Genomic DNA, 15,801 nt, shown 5'->3' with positions numbered 1-15,801 from the left:
CTTTTTAAAGAACTGAGTATATTCTATTGTCTGTTAAATAAGGGAAAATGAAACATCTTCACTATGACCTTTTCATTAAATACATTATACATATTCAGAAGGAAAATTGAAGACTTGATAATTAGTTTTTAATTATTGAAATTGCTTTGCATTCCAAAATGCATTGGAGTTACTAGTTGGCATTTGCAACAGGATTCTGAATAAAAATTTTCTTCTTGGTTCTGAAGGTGATCGTTGACTTCTAACTTTGCTTGTTCCATGTTACTTTGTAAAACCCTGAATTCTTGCCTTAGGAAGGTACCTATGTGTGGATAGCCATTTTCTTAACCTAACTTCATTTTCATGGAAGTATTTCATCTGCAGAATGTATGTGATTCTGTATGCTCTATGTGATTCATACATGTTTGATAAAGCAGTATATAGGAAAAGGGAAGGAAAGTAAGGGTCAAGTGCGAATTTGATCTCAGCATTGGCAGTGGTTATAGTAACATCAGCAGTGGATCTCTGGTGATGCCTTTTTGAGAGATTGGAGAGATTATCTTGGAGAGGTCAATAGTAGTCTAATGCCTTGTTTGTATCACTAGACTCAGAAAAATCTCTTGTCTTATGATGATTTTTGGCCTAATAAATATTCAGAGATGTCTAGTAGTACATATAAACCCAAACCTGTTTGAAATTCATGATAATTATTTCTCAACTTATTACTAATATTTTATTTATATAATATTTAAGCAGAGAAAAACTTTATAAATTGAAGATGAGCTATTAGATATTTGATAATACTATGTTTAAATTGGAATGTAGGGGTGCCTTGGTGGCTCAGTCAGTTAAGTGTCTGACTCTGGCTCAGGTCATGACCTCCCAGTTCATGAGTTTGAGACCCCGTGTTGGGCTCTGTGCTGACAGCTCAGAGCCTGGAGCCTGCTTCAGATTCTGTGTCTCCCTCTCCCTCTGCCCCTCCCCGGCTCACGCTCTGTCTCTGAAAAATAAACATTAAAAAATAAATAATTTGAAATGTAGATAGTGCTTTGGAACTGTAGTGTTCACTGCCACTATATGTGAATCATGAAATTTGAACACTTTTCTTTGTAGGCACATGAGGCAACATTGGAAGCCAGAGCCAGTCCAGAGATGAATGACCGAATACAGCAATTGGAGAGAGAGACTGCCAGGTACAAAGATGAATCTAGCAAGGCCCAGGCAGAAGTTGACCGCCTCTTGGAAATCTTGAAAGAAGTGGAAAATGAGAAGAATGACAAAGATAAGAAGATTGCAGAGTTGGAAAGGTAAGGAAAGGGAAGCTGAATGGTGGACTCTCTATGTTAGAAATATTAAAGTATGTTTTTAAAACTGTATACTTTTGGGGGTGTACTTTTTCAGTGTATCTGCCTCTTGGAATTTAGGTTCTTGAGTGCTTATGTTATTTTTTTATTCTACTTTTTATTATAAGTCATTGTAAATTCATTGCTGCAACATCTAAAAGGTGACATAGGATGGAAATATATTAGGAAGCTCTGGACATCAACATCATTAATTGGAAAGTGAGGAAGTATTCATTGATTGAGAAATTGAAGTTTTCTACTGGCTAATCAGTAGAGTACAAATAGCTACTTGCTTTTTAATTACTTTATCTACATAGTAAAGTAGATGAATTCTTTAAAATGAGCTGTGCTTATAGATCTAGCTAGACAGCTCTTTTATTTCTCCCTCTAATTAGAGTGTTTTATACTAAAGATTAAGTATTTGTTTTTTGACCTCTTCTTTTACAGCATGTATTTAACATAAATTTACACGTACATAGAAGCAGTTCTTCTAGTAGAACTTCATTAACCACCCATGTTCTTTTAAATAGTCAGAGATGACAGTGACAGAGTGAAGTCACTAACCTCTGTAGCTTCTTGGAGCTGATTTCTAGGAATATTTTATTTTCATGTTCTTGAAGGTTGGGAAATCTGAGACAACTTTCATAAATTGTATTAAGTTTAAAATTTATGGGTGACTGGTAGACTTAATACTCCCCTAGAATTAATTTTTCTCCTATTCTGTACCCATAGAATTTTGAGTTTCAAGAAACCAAAACAATAAAGTTTAATCCTCACAATTTTTCTTCACTATACTGAAAGTGTTAATAACATAGCTGGTTGCATACTCGCTAGATTCCTTTTACTTTGATATTAATTCTATTTGTATTTCTGGTTCTGGATAAGATGAATGGATAGAATTCTTCAGGTCAGAATTAAGAAATTACTAGAGTCTCAAGATGAGATTATGTGCCTTTTTTCATGTTTGCACTGCACTTCCCTCCCCCCCCCCCCCCCAGGACACACACACATTTACATACTCACATGGATACATGCCTCCCTGCTCTGTGTTGGCCTGAAATCAGCAGCAGTACTGCATAGGTTTTAAAATACAATACTTTTGATGGATTAGTGACTTCCCACTAAATATTTTAGTATTTCAGAAAAGAAATTCCTTGATAAAGTTTCATTTTTCAGTTTGTTTTCTTGTATTAGATATCTACATTGAAATGATTGCTTGTTATTTCAGACCACTTGCTTTGAGAAACTTTGATTCATTTTTGGATCTAATGCTGATTTTTGGAGATGGGTGTGACTTGAAAGAGAGTAAGAAATAGGATTAAATTTATATTTCAGACTCAAAGCACAACAAATAGCTTTCATTATCCACTGTATTTCTCACATTTTGAGAAACTTGTGAATGATCTGTGCTTTCCACAAAATGTAACTTAAAAGGTTGAAAAGCACTACACAGTTTTATCCTCTCGCCAGGTAGCACTGTAATTTTGTTTCAGGATTTGACACAAAGTTTCTTGGCTACCAAAAAAGGAAGTTTTTAAAACTCACTTTTTGTTACTGGCTTTATAATTTCTTGTTCAGTAATACAGTTTAAGATTTGAATAATAGTCAAAGAGAGTCAGGATTATATTATTTATGCCTTTTGTTCCCATATTTAGTACTGAGATGCATGTGTGTGGCTGCTGTGTTTCTTACTAACCATTTGCTTCTTGTGTTGCCATTCCACTATTTCCTATATGTGGGTGTCTGTCTCCCCATAATTTATCATTTGAATTTCTTCACCTTTCTTTTGATTTGTCTTACCATGGTCCTAATCCATTGGGATTTTGGTCTCTGTGTTTTTTATGTGTGTTCCCTCTTGGCCATGCTGTTTCTCAGAAAGCCAGTCTCCCGCAATTTGTACCTTCCACGCCAGGTTTCTGTCCCTGCACCGTCAGGGGGGTTTGTTTGGGACTTCCTGGGAAAGTGAGTGTTATGTAAGGCTACAGTTCTGTAATAAACTGAATTGCTACTGCTGCTTTTGCTACTGCTGAGGCTTGCTGGGAATTTTGCTTGATCAGAATTAAAGAACAGCCAGTATAGGTCAGTTGAACTGTACCTCTGGGGACATTGTTTTGAGGATAAAGTATGTGTTCTCTGTGGTAAGATTCAGATATTGTTGATTATGATTGTCTTTGTCTTTGTTTCTAGCCCATCTTGTATGTGGTTGTTCCATTGCTGACATGCCCTTTAAGTAGTGGCCCCTTAATGTGATGGTAGTTCCACACATAATTCAGGATATAGAATTCATTTCTAAAGGGTGTTCAGCAACCTTCTAAATGCAAAAAAAAAAAAAAAAAAAAGTGGACTGTTATGATCATTGAACTAGAGAAAATTCTTAGTGTTCTTTGCAAATTTCATAGTATTTATGTAAAGATCTCCAGTGTTAAAAGGTTTAGATTAAATCATAAAGAATTCCTAGGCCTTTTCTTTGTGACCTAGATAAAAAAGAATAGTCCCCTACATTGCTCTTGTAGAACAATAGTAACTCCTGTAGAGGATGATTCAGTGTTGTACCACTGTTGTTCTGTTGACCTACTGCAGTTTTTAAAAGGATTATGTAAGGCCACCCATATATTTGCACATACAAAATACCTTCCCAATTAAGTGTAAGAGATACTACTTCTAAATTAATATTCTAAACTGTGGTGTATATAAATTGGGAGTTCAACCAGAGGCAGAACTAGTAGGGTATATCTATATATCTGTATATCTGTATATCTCTATATATCATTTATACAAGGAGATTTAAAAGATTTATTGCAAGGAGTTATTTTGCATGATTGTGTGGGACTTGGCAAAGGAAGTCTGAAATCTGGATGGCAAGGTGACAGGAAGAGAGCATCAGCATCAAGATAGAAATCCCATGGCATGGGCAAAAATTCAGCCAAGTCCACAGGTAGAATTTTTTTTTTCTCTCTTAGGAAAACCTCAGCCCTGTTTTTAGGAGCCTTCCAAAGGATTCAGTTATGCCTATTCATTATCTGGGATAATCTCCTTTGCTTAAATGGATTAAAAGATTGATTGATTCATTGATTATTATTATTTTTAGAAGATGAATTGTAACTTTCATAGCAGCATCTAAATTAGTGTTTGGTTAAGTAACTAAGCACTTTAGGCTAGCCAAGTTGACATTTAAAAAAGTTTTCACCTAGTGATTTTGGATAGCCTTTATAGCTCAATTTAAGGGAGAAAAAAACATAATAATTAAAAAGCCCTAGAGCTTTACCTGTCCTTATGTAAGTAGATCAATTTAGATTAGCCTTAGAAACCCTGATTGTAATTGAGAATTTCTTTTCTAAAGTGATTATATTAGAGTTTATATTTAGAATTATAATGGAGAGGCTTATCTTGGCATAATGTTTAAAATATTGAGAGAAGAGTAATTGTAGAGTGATAGAACTCTGATTTAATATCTTTTCAGATTTCTGGTTTACTATCTTTTCAGACTTCTGCAATAATTCTTTAAAATTTTTTTTTTAATTAAAGAAATTGTTTTTATTGAGGTCTAGTTGGCATATGACATTATATTAATTTCAGGTATACAACATAATGATTCAATATTTGTATAGATTGCAAAATAATCACAATAACTGTGGTTAACATCTGCAAAAAGTCAGAGTTTTTTTTTTTCATGTAATGAGAACTTTTAGGATCTATTCTCTTAGCAGCTTTCAAATACACCCTACAGTATTGTTAACTATACTCATGTACATGACATCCCCAGAAAGTTTATACCTTTTGACAATCTTCACCCATCCTCAACCCATAACTCTGGCAACCACTTATCTGTTCTCTGTATCTATGAATTAGTTTTTCTTTGTGTGTGTATATATTTTAATTGAAGTAGAGTTGACATACGATATTATATTAGTTTCAGGTAGACAACATAATGATTTGATGTTTATATATACATTATGAAATGCTCACCACAATAAGTGTAGTTACTGTCTGTCACCAAAGTTATCATAATATTACTGACTGTATTCTCTATGCTGTGCTTTTCATCCCCATGACTTAATTCTTTTATGCTGGAAGTTTGTACCTCTTTTTCACTTTTACCTATTTCTCCCATTCCTCCTCCCCCCATCCCTGCCCCTGCTTCTAACAACCACCAGTTTGTTCTCTTATTTATGTGTCTGTTTCTTTTTTTGTTTGTTTTGTTTTTGGTATTTGTTTTGTTTTTTTGTTATGGTATTTGTCTTTTTCTGTTTGACTTATTTCACTTAGCATAGTACCATCTGGGTCTATCCAGTTGTCCCAAATGGCAAGATTTCATTCTTTTTTATGAATGAGTGATATTCCATTATAAATATATATACAACATCGTATTCATCCATCTATTGATGGACACTTAGGTTGTTCCCATATCGTGGCTACTGTAAATAATGCATCAGCAAACATAGGGGTGCATATATCTTTCTGAATTTTTTTTTTTTTTTGCTTTCTTTGGGTGAATACCCAGAAATGGATATCTTATGGTATTTCTATTTTTAATTTTTTTGAGCAACCTTCATACTGTTTTCCTTGGTGGCTGCACCAGTTTACATTCCCACCAGTAGTGCACTAGGGTTCTCTTTTCTCCATGTCTTCACCAACACTTGTTATATCTTGTCTTTCTTGATACTAGCCATTATGACTGATGGGAGGTTATATCTCACTGTGGTTTTGATTTGCATTTCCTGGATGATTCATGGTATTAAGCATCTTTTGTCAGTTGGCCGTCTTTGTGTCTTCTTTGGAAACATGTCTATTCCATCCTCTGCCCATTTTGTAATCATTTTTTTTTTTAACGTTTATTTATTTTTGAGAGACAGAGCATAAGCGGGGGAGGGGCAGACAGAGAGAGGGAGACACAGAATCCGAAGCATTTTCCAGGCTCTGAGCTGTTAGCACAGAGCCCAACGCGGGGCTCAAACTCACCAACTGCGAGATCATGACCTGAGCCGAAGTCGGAGGCTTAACTGACTGAGCCACCCAGGTGCCCCTTTAATCATTTTGTTGTTGTTGTTGAGTTGTATGAATTTTTTATATGTTTTGGATAGTAACCCCTTATCAGATATATCTTTTGCATGTATCTTCTCCTATTCGGTAGGTTGCCTTTCATTTTGTTGATGGTTTCCTTTGCTGTGCAAAAGCTGTTTGATTTGATATAGTCCCAATAGTTTATTTTTGTTTTTGTTTTCCTTACTTGAGGAGAAATATCCAGAAAAAAAAAATACTGCTAAAACTGATGTCAGAATACTTATGGTTTATATTTTCTTTTAGGAATTTTATGGTTTCAGGTCAGACCATTAGGTTTTTAATCCATTTTGAGTTTTTTTTTTTTTTTAATATGGTGAAAGAAAGTGGTTTTACTCTTTTTTGTGTAGCTCTTTAGTGTTCTCAGCATCATTTACTGAAGAGACTGTCTTTTCCCTATTTGTATTCTTGCCTCCTTTGTTGTAGATTGTACAAGTGTGGGTTTATTTCATGGATCTTTATCTTGTTTCATTGACCTGTGTGTCTGTTTTTGTTCCTGTGCCATACTGGTTTGATTACTGTAGCTTTGAAGTAGAGTTTAAAATCTGGGATTGTGATACCTCTCTTTGTATTTCTTTTTCAAGATTGCTTTTGCTATTGAGGGTCTTTTGTGGCTTCATACAAATTTTAGGATTATTCTAGTTTTGTGCAAAATATATTGGTATTTTGATAGGGATTGCATTGAGTATAGATTGCTTTGGATAGCACGGACATTTTAACAATATTAATTCTTTCAGCCGTGAGCATATTATATCTTTTCATTTGTTTCTGCCATCTTCAGTTCAGTAATATTCCTGAACTCACTTTAGAAGTATTTCTGAAACTAGACTTATGTTTTGTGAGAGAGTATATTTTCATAAATTTTAAGCTATTTTGGGGTTTTACTCTGGGTGGCTCAGTTGGTTAAGCATCCAACTCTTCTTGATCTCAGCTCAGGTCATGATCTCATGGTTCATGAGTTTGAGCCCTGTGTCAGGCTCTGAGCTAACAGCCTTTGGATTCTGTCTCTCCCTCTCTCTGCCCCTTCCTCGTTTACACACTCTCTCTCGAAATAAACTTAAAAAAATTAGAAAAAGTTTAAGCTATTTTGAAACAAGATTTTCTGTAATTTAACACCCAAAGATTTCAAACTGTTACAGTTATTTACAAACTTATTTCCTCCTCTTTTTCTTTTAAAAATGTTTCTATAGTAGAAGCAACCATTTTGAAAAGATTTAAAGTTTTGAGAAGTTAAACAAGCATTGGAAGTGTTAAGACAGACACAGGTTAGGGACCTTGACCAAGATTGAGCTGTCTTTATCTACCGAATACTTTATGAATCAAAAATTAACTTCCTCACTGTTTTACTTAGTGCCTCAAATCAGGGGTGATTAAATTGTTATGACAGTTTTGGTTCTTTTAAATAAGGCAGTACTTCAAGGATACCAGTTAAAGCAGTTATAAATTATTCTACTATGCTGATGTCTTCAGATATGTGCACACAGCTCTCAGTCCTTTGTTACCTTCATTTTAGTCCTCTCTTTCTTTGTCTCTTCTCTTCCTTCATCCCCACCTGAATGCCTGGAACAGACCTTGTCCCTTCACTTTTGGAAAGGGCATTATACAAGAGATTTTTGCCCTCAATCAGACAACTACTTTAAAGAGTGATAGATTTTGACCTTAAGCAATTTTTTTTTAATGTGTCTTTCTTTTCTTTCTTTCTTTCTTTCTTTCTTTCTTTCTTTCTTTCTTTCTTTCTTTCGGTTTTAGAAATTGTTTTTTATTTAGCAAAATACTTCTTAAATTGATCATCTCAAATTAGAGAAGAATATATTTAGCCACTTTCAAAATTATGTATACAAACTTTTATTTCTGTCTGCTTAATTTGGTTTTACTAAATGCTCACTCTAACAAAATTATGTGGAGAATAAAACAAACAATGCCTGAGAGCAATTTAGTGTGAGTCTGTAACTTTGGTGGCATGTTCTTTGGGAATTTCTCTTTTTTTAAAAATTTAATTTTTTTAATTTACAACCCAGTTAGCATATAGTGCAACAATGATTTCAGGAGTAGATTCCTTAATGCTCCATCCCCATTTAGCCCATCCCCCCTCCCACAACCCCTCTAGTAACCCTCTGTTTATTCTCCATGTTTAAGAGTCTCTTATGTTTTGTCTCCCTCCCTGTTTTTCTATTATTTTTGCATCCCTTCCCTTATGTTCATCTGTTTTGTATCTGAAAGTCTTCATATGAGTGAAGTTGTATATTTGTCCCTCTCTGACTAATTTCACTTATCATAATGCCCTCTAGTTCCATCCACGTAGTTGCAAATGGCAAGGTTTCATTCTTTTTGAATGCCGAGTAATACTCCATTGTGTGTGTGTGTGTGTGTGTGTGTGTGTGTGTGTGTGTGTACCACATCTTCTTTATCCATTTATCCATCAATGAACATTTGAGCTCTTTCCATACTTTGGCTATTGTTGATAGTGCTGCTATAAACATTGGGGTGCATGTGTCCCTTTGAAACAACACACCTGTATCCCGTGGATAAATCGCTAGTAGTGCAATTGCTGGGTCATAGGGTAGTTCTATTTTTAATTTTTTGAGGAACCTCCATACTGTTTTCCAGAGTGGCTGCACCAGTGTGCATTCTCAACAGCAGTGCAAAGGAGATCCTGTCTCTCTGCATCCTCCCCATCATCTATTATTGCCTGAGTTGTTAATGTTAGCCATTCTGACAGGTGTGAGGTGGTATCTCATTGTGGTTTTGATTTGTACTTCCCTGATGATGAGTGATGTTAAGCATTTTTTCATGTGTCAGTTGGCCATCTGGACACTTCTTTGGAGAAGTGTCTATGCATGTCTTTTGCCCATTTCTTCACTGGATTATTTGATTTTTGGGTGTTGAGTTTGGTAAGTTCTCTATAGATTTTGGATACTAACCTTTTATCTGATATGTCATGTGCAGATATCTTCTCCCATTCTGCTGGTTGCCTTTTAGTTTTGCCAATTGTTTCCTTCATTGTGCAGAAGATTTTTATTTTGATGAGGTCCCTGTAGTTCATTTTTGCTTTTGTTTCCTTTGCCTCCGGAGACGTGTTGAGTAAGAAGTTGCTGTGGCCAAGATCAAAGAGATTTTTGCCTGCTTTCTCCATGAGGATTTTGATGGCTTCCTGTCTTACATTTAGGTGTTTCATCCATTTTGAGTTTGTTTTTGTGTATGGTGTAAGAAAGTGGTCCAGGTTCATTTTTCTGCATGTCGCTGTCCAGTTTTCCCAGCACCACTTGCTGAAGAGACTGTCTTTATCCCATTGGATATTCCTTCCTTCTTTGTCAAAGATTAGTAGGTCATATGTTTGTGGGTCCGTTTCTGGGTTCTCTATTCTGTTCCATTGATATGAGTATCTGTTTTTGTGCCAGTACCATACTGTCTTGATGATTACAGCTTTGTAATACACCTTGAAGTCTGGGATTGTGATGTCTCTTGCTTTGGTTTTCTTTTTCAAGATTGCTTTGGCTGTTTGGGGCCTTTTCTGGTTCCATACAAATTTTAGGATTGTTTATTCTAGCTCTGTGAAGAATGCTGGTGTTTTTTTTGATAGGTCTGTCTTATATGGCTTTTATGATCTCGAGGTATGTTCCTTCTATCCCTACTTTCTTGAGTGTTTTTATCAAGAAAGGATGCTGTAATTTGTCAAATGCTTTCTCTGCATCTGTTGAGAGGATCACGTGGTTCTTGTCCTTTCTTTTATTGATGTGATGCATCACATTGATTGTTTTGTGGATATTGAACCAGCCCTGCATCCTAGGTATAAATCCCACTTGGTCTTGGTGAATAATTTTTTTAATGTATTTTTGGAGCTTGTTGAGGATTTTTGCATCCATGAGGTATCCATGAGGATATCTTGTTGAGGATTTTTGCATCCATGTTCATCAGGAAAATTGGTCTATAGTTGTCCTTTTTAGTGGGGTCCTGTCTGGTTTTGGAATCAAGGTAATGCTAGCTTCATAGAAAGAGTTTGGAAGTTTTCCTTCCATTTCTATTTTTTGAAACAGCTTGAAGAGAATAGGTGTTAACTCTTCTTTAAATATTTGGTAGAATTCCCCTGGAAAACCATCTGGCCGTGGACTTTTGGTTTTTGGGAGATTTTTGTTTACTAATTCGATTTCTTTCCTGGTTACGGGTCTGTTCAAATTTTCTATTTCTTCCTGTTTCAATTTTGGTAGTTTTTGTTTCTAAGAATTTGTCCATTTCTTCCAGATTGCCCATTTTATTGGCATATAATTGCTCATAATATTCTCTTATTATTGTTTGTATTTCTGTTGCTTGTGATCTCTCCTCTTTCATTCTTGATTTTATTTATTTGGGTCCTTTCCTTTTTTTTTTTCTTTTCTTTTTTTTTTGGATCAAAGTGGCTAGTGGTTTATCAATTTTTGTTAATTCTTTCAAAGAACCAGCTTCTGATTTCATTGATCTTTTCTATTATTTTTTTTTTTTTAGTTTTCATAGCATTGATTTCTGCTGTAATCTTTATTATTTCCCAGATTGTGCTGCTTTTGGGTTTTATTTGCTATTCTTTTCCTAGCTCTTTAAGGTGTAAGGTTAGGTTGTGTATCCAAGACCTTTCTTCCTTCTTTAGGAAGGCCTGGATTGCTATATACTTCCTTCTTATGACTGCCTTTGCTGTGTCCCAGAGGTTTTGGGCTGTGGTGTTACCATTTTCATTGACTTCCATGTACTTTTTAATTTCCTCTTTAATTTCTTGGTCAGCCCATTCATTCTTTAGTAGGATGTTCTTTAGCCTCCAAGTATTTATTATCTTTCCAAATTTTTTCTTGTGGTTGATTTCAAATTTCACAGCATTGTGGTCTGAAAATATGCATGGTATTGTCTTGATCTTTTTGTACTTGTTGAATGCTGATTTGTGTCCCAGTATGTGATCTATTCTGGAGAATGTTTCATGTTCACTGGAGAAGAATGCTGCTTTAGGATGAAATGTTCTGAATATATCTGTTAAGTCCATCTGTTCCGGTGTGTCATTCAAAGCCATTGTTTCCCTGTAGATTTTCTGTTTAGATGATCTGTTCATTGCTGTAAGGTGTTGAAGTTCCCTACTATTATGGTATTATCAATGAGTTTCTTTATATTTGTGATTAATTGGTTTATATATTTGGGTGCCTCCACATTTGCAGCACAAATGTTTACAATTGTTAGGTCTTCTTGATGGATAGATCCCTTAATTATGATATAATGCCCTTCTTCATCTCTTGTTACCGTCTTTATTTTAAAGTCTAGCTTGTCTGATGTAAGTATGGCTACTCCACCTTTCTTTTGTTGACCATTAACATGACAGATGATTCTCCATCCTCTTACTTTCAATCTGAAGGTGTCTTTAGGTCTCAAGTGGGTTGCTTGTAAACAGCATATAGATGGATCTTGTTTTCTTATCCATTTTGTTATCCTATGTCTTTTGATTGGAGCATTTAGTCCATTGATGTTTAGAGCAAGTACTGAAACATATGAATTTATTGCCATTATGTTTCTTGTAGAGTTGGAGTTTTTGGCGGTGTTCTCTGGTCCTTTCTAGTCTTTGCTGTTGCTTTGATTTTTTTTTTTTTTGCCTTTTCTCCCCTCAGAGAGGAGTCCTTAAAATTTCTTGCAGGGCTGGTTTAGTGGTCACAAACTTCTTTAATTTTTGTTGGGAAACTTTTAATCTCTCCTATTTTGAATGACAGCTTTGCTGGATAAAGAATTCTTGGCTGCATATTTTTCTGATTCAGCACATTGAATATATCTTGCCACTCCTTTCTGGCCTGTGAAGATTCTGTGGATAGGTCTGCTGCAAACCTTACCTGTCTTACCTTGTATGTTAAGGACTGTTTTTCCCTTGCTGCTTTCATGATTCTTTCCTTGCCTGAGTATTTTGTGAATTTGACTACGATATGCCTTGTTGATGGTCAGGTTTTTTTTAATCTAATAAGAGTCCTCTGTGCTTCCTGGATTTTGATGTCTGTGTCTTTCTTTCCCCAGGTTAGGAACGTTTTCTGCTGTGATTTGCTCATATAACCCTTCTATCACTTCTTCTCTCTCTTCATCTTCTGGGACCCCTATGATTCTGATGTTCTTCCTTTTTAAAGAGTCACTGATTTCTGTAATTCTTAAATTGTGCTCTTTTGCCTCAGTCTCCCTCTTTTTTTCTGCTTCATTATTCTCCATAATTTTGTCCTTTATATCACTGATTTGCTGTTCTGCCTCATCCATCCTTGCTGCTGTGGCATCCATTCAAGATTGCAGCTCAGTTATAGCATTTTTTTATTTCATCCTGACTAGCTTTTACTTCTTTTATCTCCACAGAGAGGGATTCTAATCTATTTTCGACCCCATCTAGTATTTTTATTATTGTGATTCTAAATTCTGGTTCAGTCATCTTCCTTGTATCCATCTTCCTTGTATCCTTAAGTCCCTGGCTGTCCTTTCTTCCTGCTCTTTCTTTTGGGGTGAATTCCTTCATTTCATCATTTTGACGGGAGAAAAGGAATTAATAAGGTAAAAAAAAATTAAAATTAAAAAATTAAAAACAACACACACACACACACACACACACACACACACACACACAAATCAAATAAATGATGCTAGATCCTAGGTGTGTTTTGGTCTTGTTGTTGAAAAGGAGCTTGATAGATTAGAGAAAACACACACACACACACACACAAATCAAATAAATGATGCTAGATCCTAGGTGTGTTTTGGTCTTGTTGTTGAAAAGGAGCTTGATAGATTAGAGAAAAAAGGTAAAAAAAAGGAAAAAAAAAAAAAGGAAAAAAGGAAAACCTTTGAAAATTTGAAAAAATGAATACAATGAAATAGAATAAAATGAAATGATGGAAGTAAAATGGAATTTGAAAAATTTACAAAAAGTATAAAACGCAGTAGAAAAAATTAACGAAAAATATTTTTAATAAAAATTGAAAATAAAAATAAACTTTTTCTTTCTATATTCAAGAAAAAAGAATTGAAAAAGAGGGACAAAAAAAGAAAATTGAATAGATGGACGAGCGAACAGACTGAAATACAATTGAATTTACTTTGTTTTCCCCTAGAAGACAAACTGTAAAGCAATTTATAGTCCATAAACTAAGCAGGCGGAGAGACTTGTGATGTTCCTGAAGTGCCAGGTTGGCCCGTTGGGCCAGGCTTAGTGTAATGGCTCCGTTCTCCACTAGATGGCACTGCTTAGCTTAGTGGGGTGGATTGTTGTGGTGCTTGTTGGTGTGTATGTGCATTCATGGGAGGGGTGAAAAAATGTCACCCAGCTACCCAGTCTCTAGTATTGGAACTCTGTTTTCCCGGGTCAGCAATCATGCACTCGTCCTTTGTCTTTGGCTTCCGTCCACACCCTGCTTTTACACTGTTGGTGATCAAGCTGTCAGGTTGCCAGGTGGCACCTCCCTCCTGAGTTTTATCTCACATTCAGCTGTGTTTCCTAACCCCTCACTTCTGAGGGACTGTGGCTTTGTCCCCCTCAGACCTTCTGGGGGAGGGTCTCACCAAGCAATGGCTGGGTGCCGGTCACACCCAGGAATATTCACAGGACTGTGCTGGTGCTGATGCCCAGAGACTGTGGTTGGGTGCCAGCCCGCCCCAGAACATGTTCACGTGATTGTGTAGCAGCAGCGTTTCAGGGATTATGGAAAATCTCAACACACATCTGGCACCAGGCTTCACCCTTAATGACCTTGTTCCAGCACCAGTGAATGTGGTTGTTCTCTGGGGTCTGCTGGCACCTTTGCCTGTGGGTGGGCCACACTGCCTCTACCAAATGTCCTTCCAGCAGGGGAACTGCCTCTCCCCATGTGGCCCAAGGAGCCCCAGACCTCACTCTCTTGGGGATTTGCCCTTCCCACCAGAGCACCGCCAGGTATCAAGCTGTGGAGTTTCAGACTCTGCGCTCCCCCCCACCCCCAACCCCCGTTTATAGAGTCTTAGTGGAATTTAAACCCTCTCCTTTCTCCTTTCTCCTTTCTCCCTTTTTAGTTCAGTCCCTGTGGCTGTTTCCACTTTCCACTTTCTCTCCGGCTGCTTTTGGAGGGGGTGCTTTTCCGGTACTCTCCCCCTGTCTCTGTCCTTTCTCCGCAAGCAAAAACAGCTCCCTGCCCTCCGTGGCTTCGTCTCTCCTCTAGTTCACCTCTCTGTGCTGCGTACCTGCTGAGTTCTGTGGTTCAGGTTGTGTAGATTGTTGTGTTAATCCTCAAATCAGTTTTCTAGGTGTGCAGGATGGTTTAGTGTTGATCTGGCTGTATTTCATGGACGCAAGATGCAAAAACAACTTCCATGCCGTTCCTCCATCTTGGCTCCTCCCAGCTTTAACATGTATTAATTTTTGAGAGAGAGAGAGAGAGAGCGTGTGTGTGCATGCTAGCAGGGAAGGGGCAGAGAGAGAGGGAGTGTATGCATGTGTGTGCATGCTGGCAGGGAAGGGGAAGAGAGAGAGAGAGAGACAGATAGAGAGAGAGACAGAGGATTCTGACAGCACAGAGTCTGCTGCGGGGCTTGAACTCATGAACTGTGAGATCATGACCTGAGCCAAAGTTGTATGCTTAATCAACTGAGCCACCCAGGTGCCCCCAAAACAAATTTTTATTGTGACAGAAATGGCCTTATTTCCTTTGAAATGTGGGCATTACTCTTACCTCATTTGTATTCAACGATCAGTTCTTTTTCTTTACTTTAGTAAAAACATTAAGAAGCAAACTGGCATATATTGTGGGTGGAGAATTCCTGTAGGAACTCTGCAAGCCTTATAGGTCTTCTTTTGGTATGTGTCAGGTAGATCTTATTTTTCTAAGAAAGATGTCCCAAAAATTTTAATGTAATTTGTTTAATAGTTGCATTTGTTAATTTTTGCTGCCCCTTCTGTCTCATGACTGTTTTGTTTTTGGAAAGGTACCTTGTCCCTCCCTCCCTTCCTTCTTCTCTTCTCTTTCTCCTTCCTCCTCCCCCCTCCTCTCTGTGTTCAAGTTTTTATTAATGAGCTTACCTTCTAGAAGGGGAAGACAGAGACAACTAGATGATTCAGAGGCTATTCACTTGATGATCTTGCTGAGGCCAAAGGCTTTTCCCATGTGCTGGGATGCTGTCTTTAGAGGACAGGTACTTTGGAACTGGCATGTGGGTTGCTTTTTGCCAGGTGCCAACAGGTGTCAGTCACATGTCTGACTGTTAGCCCTTCTGTCAGTCTAGACTCATTAAAGAGATACTTCTGGCCCCAGAAGACTAAGACTCCCAACAAAGAGCAGCTGTTGTCTTTTCCTTTGTGATGATGCTAGCACAGGTATCTTTCCATGGCTTATGTAGTAGCTGGAAATTTCAGTGATAAGGTTTCAGTTTGAGGTTTGGTTGAACTGTCCTGTGAAGTAATACTCAACATACTCAGTTAAAT

General features: G+C 36.9%; 1 protein-coding gene across 13 annotated transcripts in view; it reads left to right on the top strand.

Moving 5' to 3' along the window:
- ERC1 (ELKS/RAB6-interacting/CAST family member 1) overlaps window positions 1-15,801 on the top strand; it is a 523,992-nt gene that overhangs the window by 187,048 nt on the left and 321,143 nt on the right. For all 13 annotated transcript variants that reach the window (XM_078450206.2, XM_078450210.2, XM_078450204.2 and 10 more), the window contains one exon: window positions 1,093-1,286. In XM_078450206.2, the coding sequence (XP_078306332.1) occupies window positions 1,093-1,286 (194 nt within the window). The remainder of the gene's footprint in view (window positions 1-1,092; window positions 1,287-15,801) is intronic.

The sequence above is a fragment of the Panthera onca genome, chromosome B4 (assembly GCF_046562875.1).
Source record: "Panthera onca isolate mPanOnc1 chromosome B4, mPanOnc1 haplotype 2, whole genome shotgun sequence".
Taxonomy (NCBI): Eukaryota; Metazoa; Chordata; class Mammalia; order Carnivora; family Felidae; genus Panthera; species Panthera onca.
The sequence above is the reverse complement of the archived record's forward strand: the minus strand, read 5'-3'. Positions and strand labels throughout refer to the sequence as shown.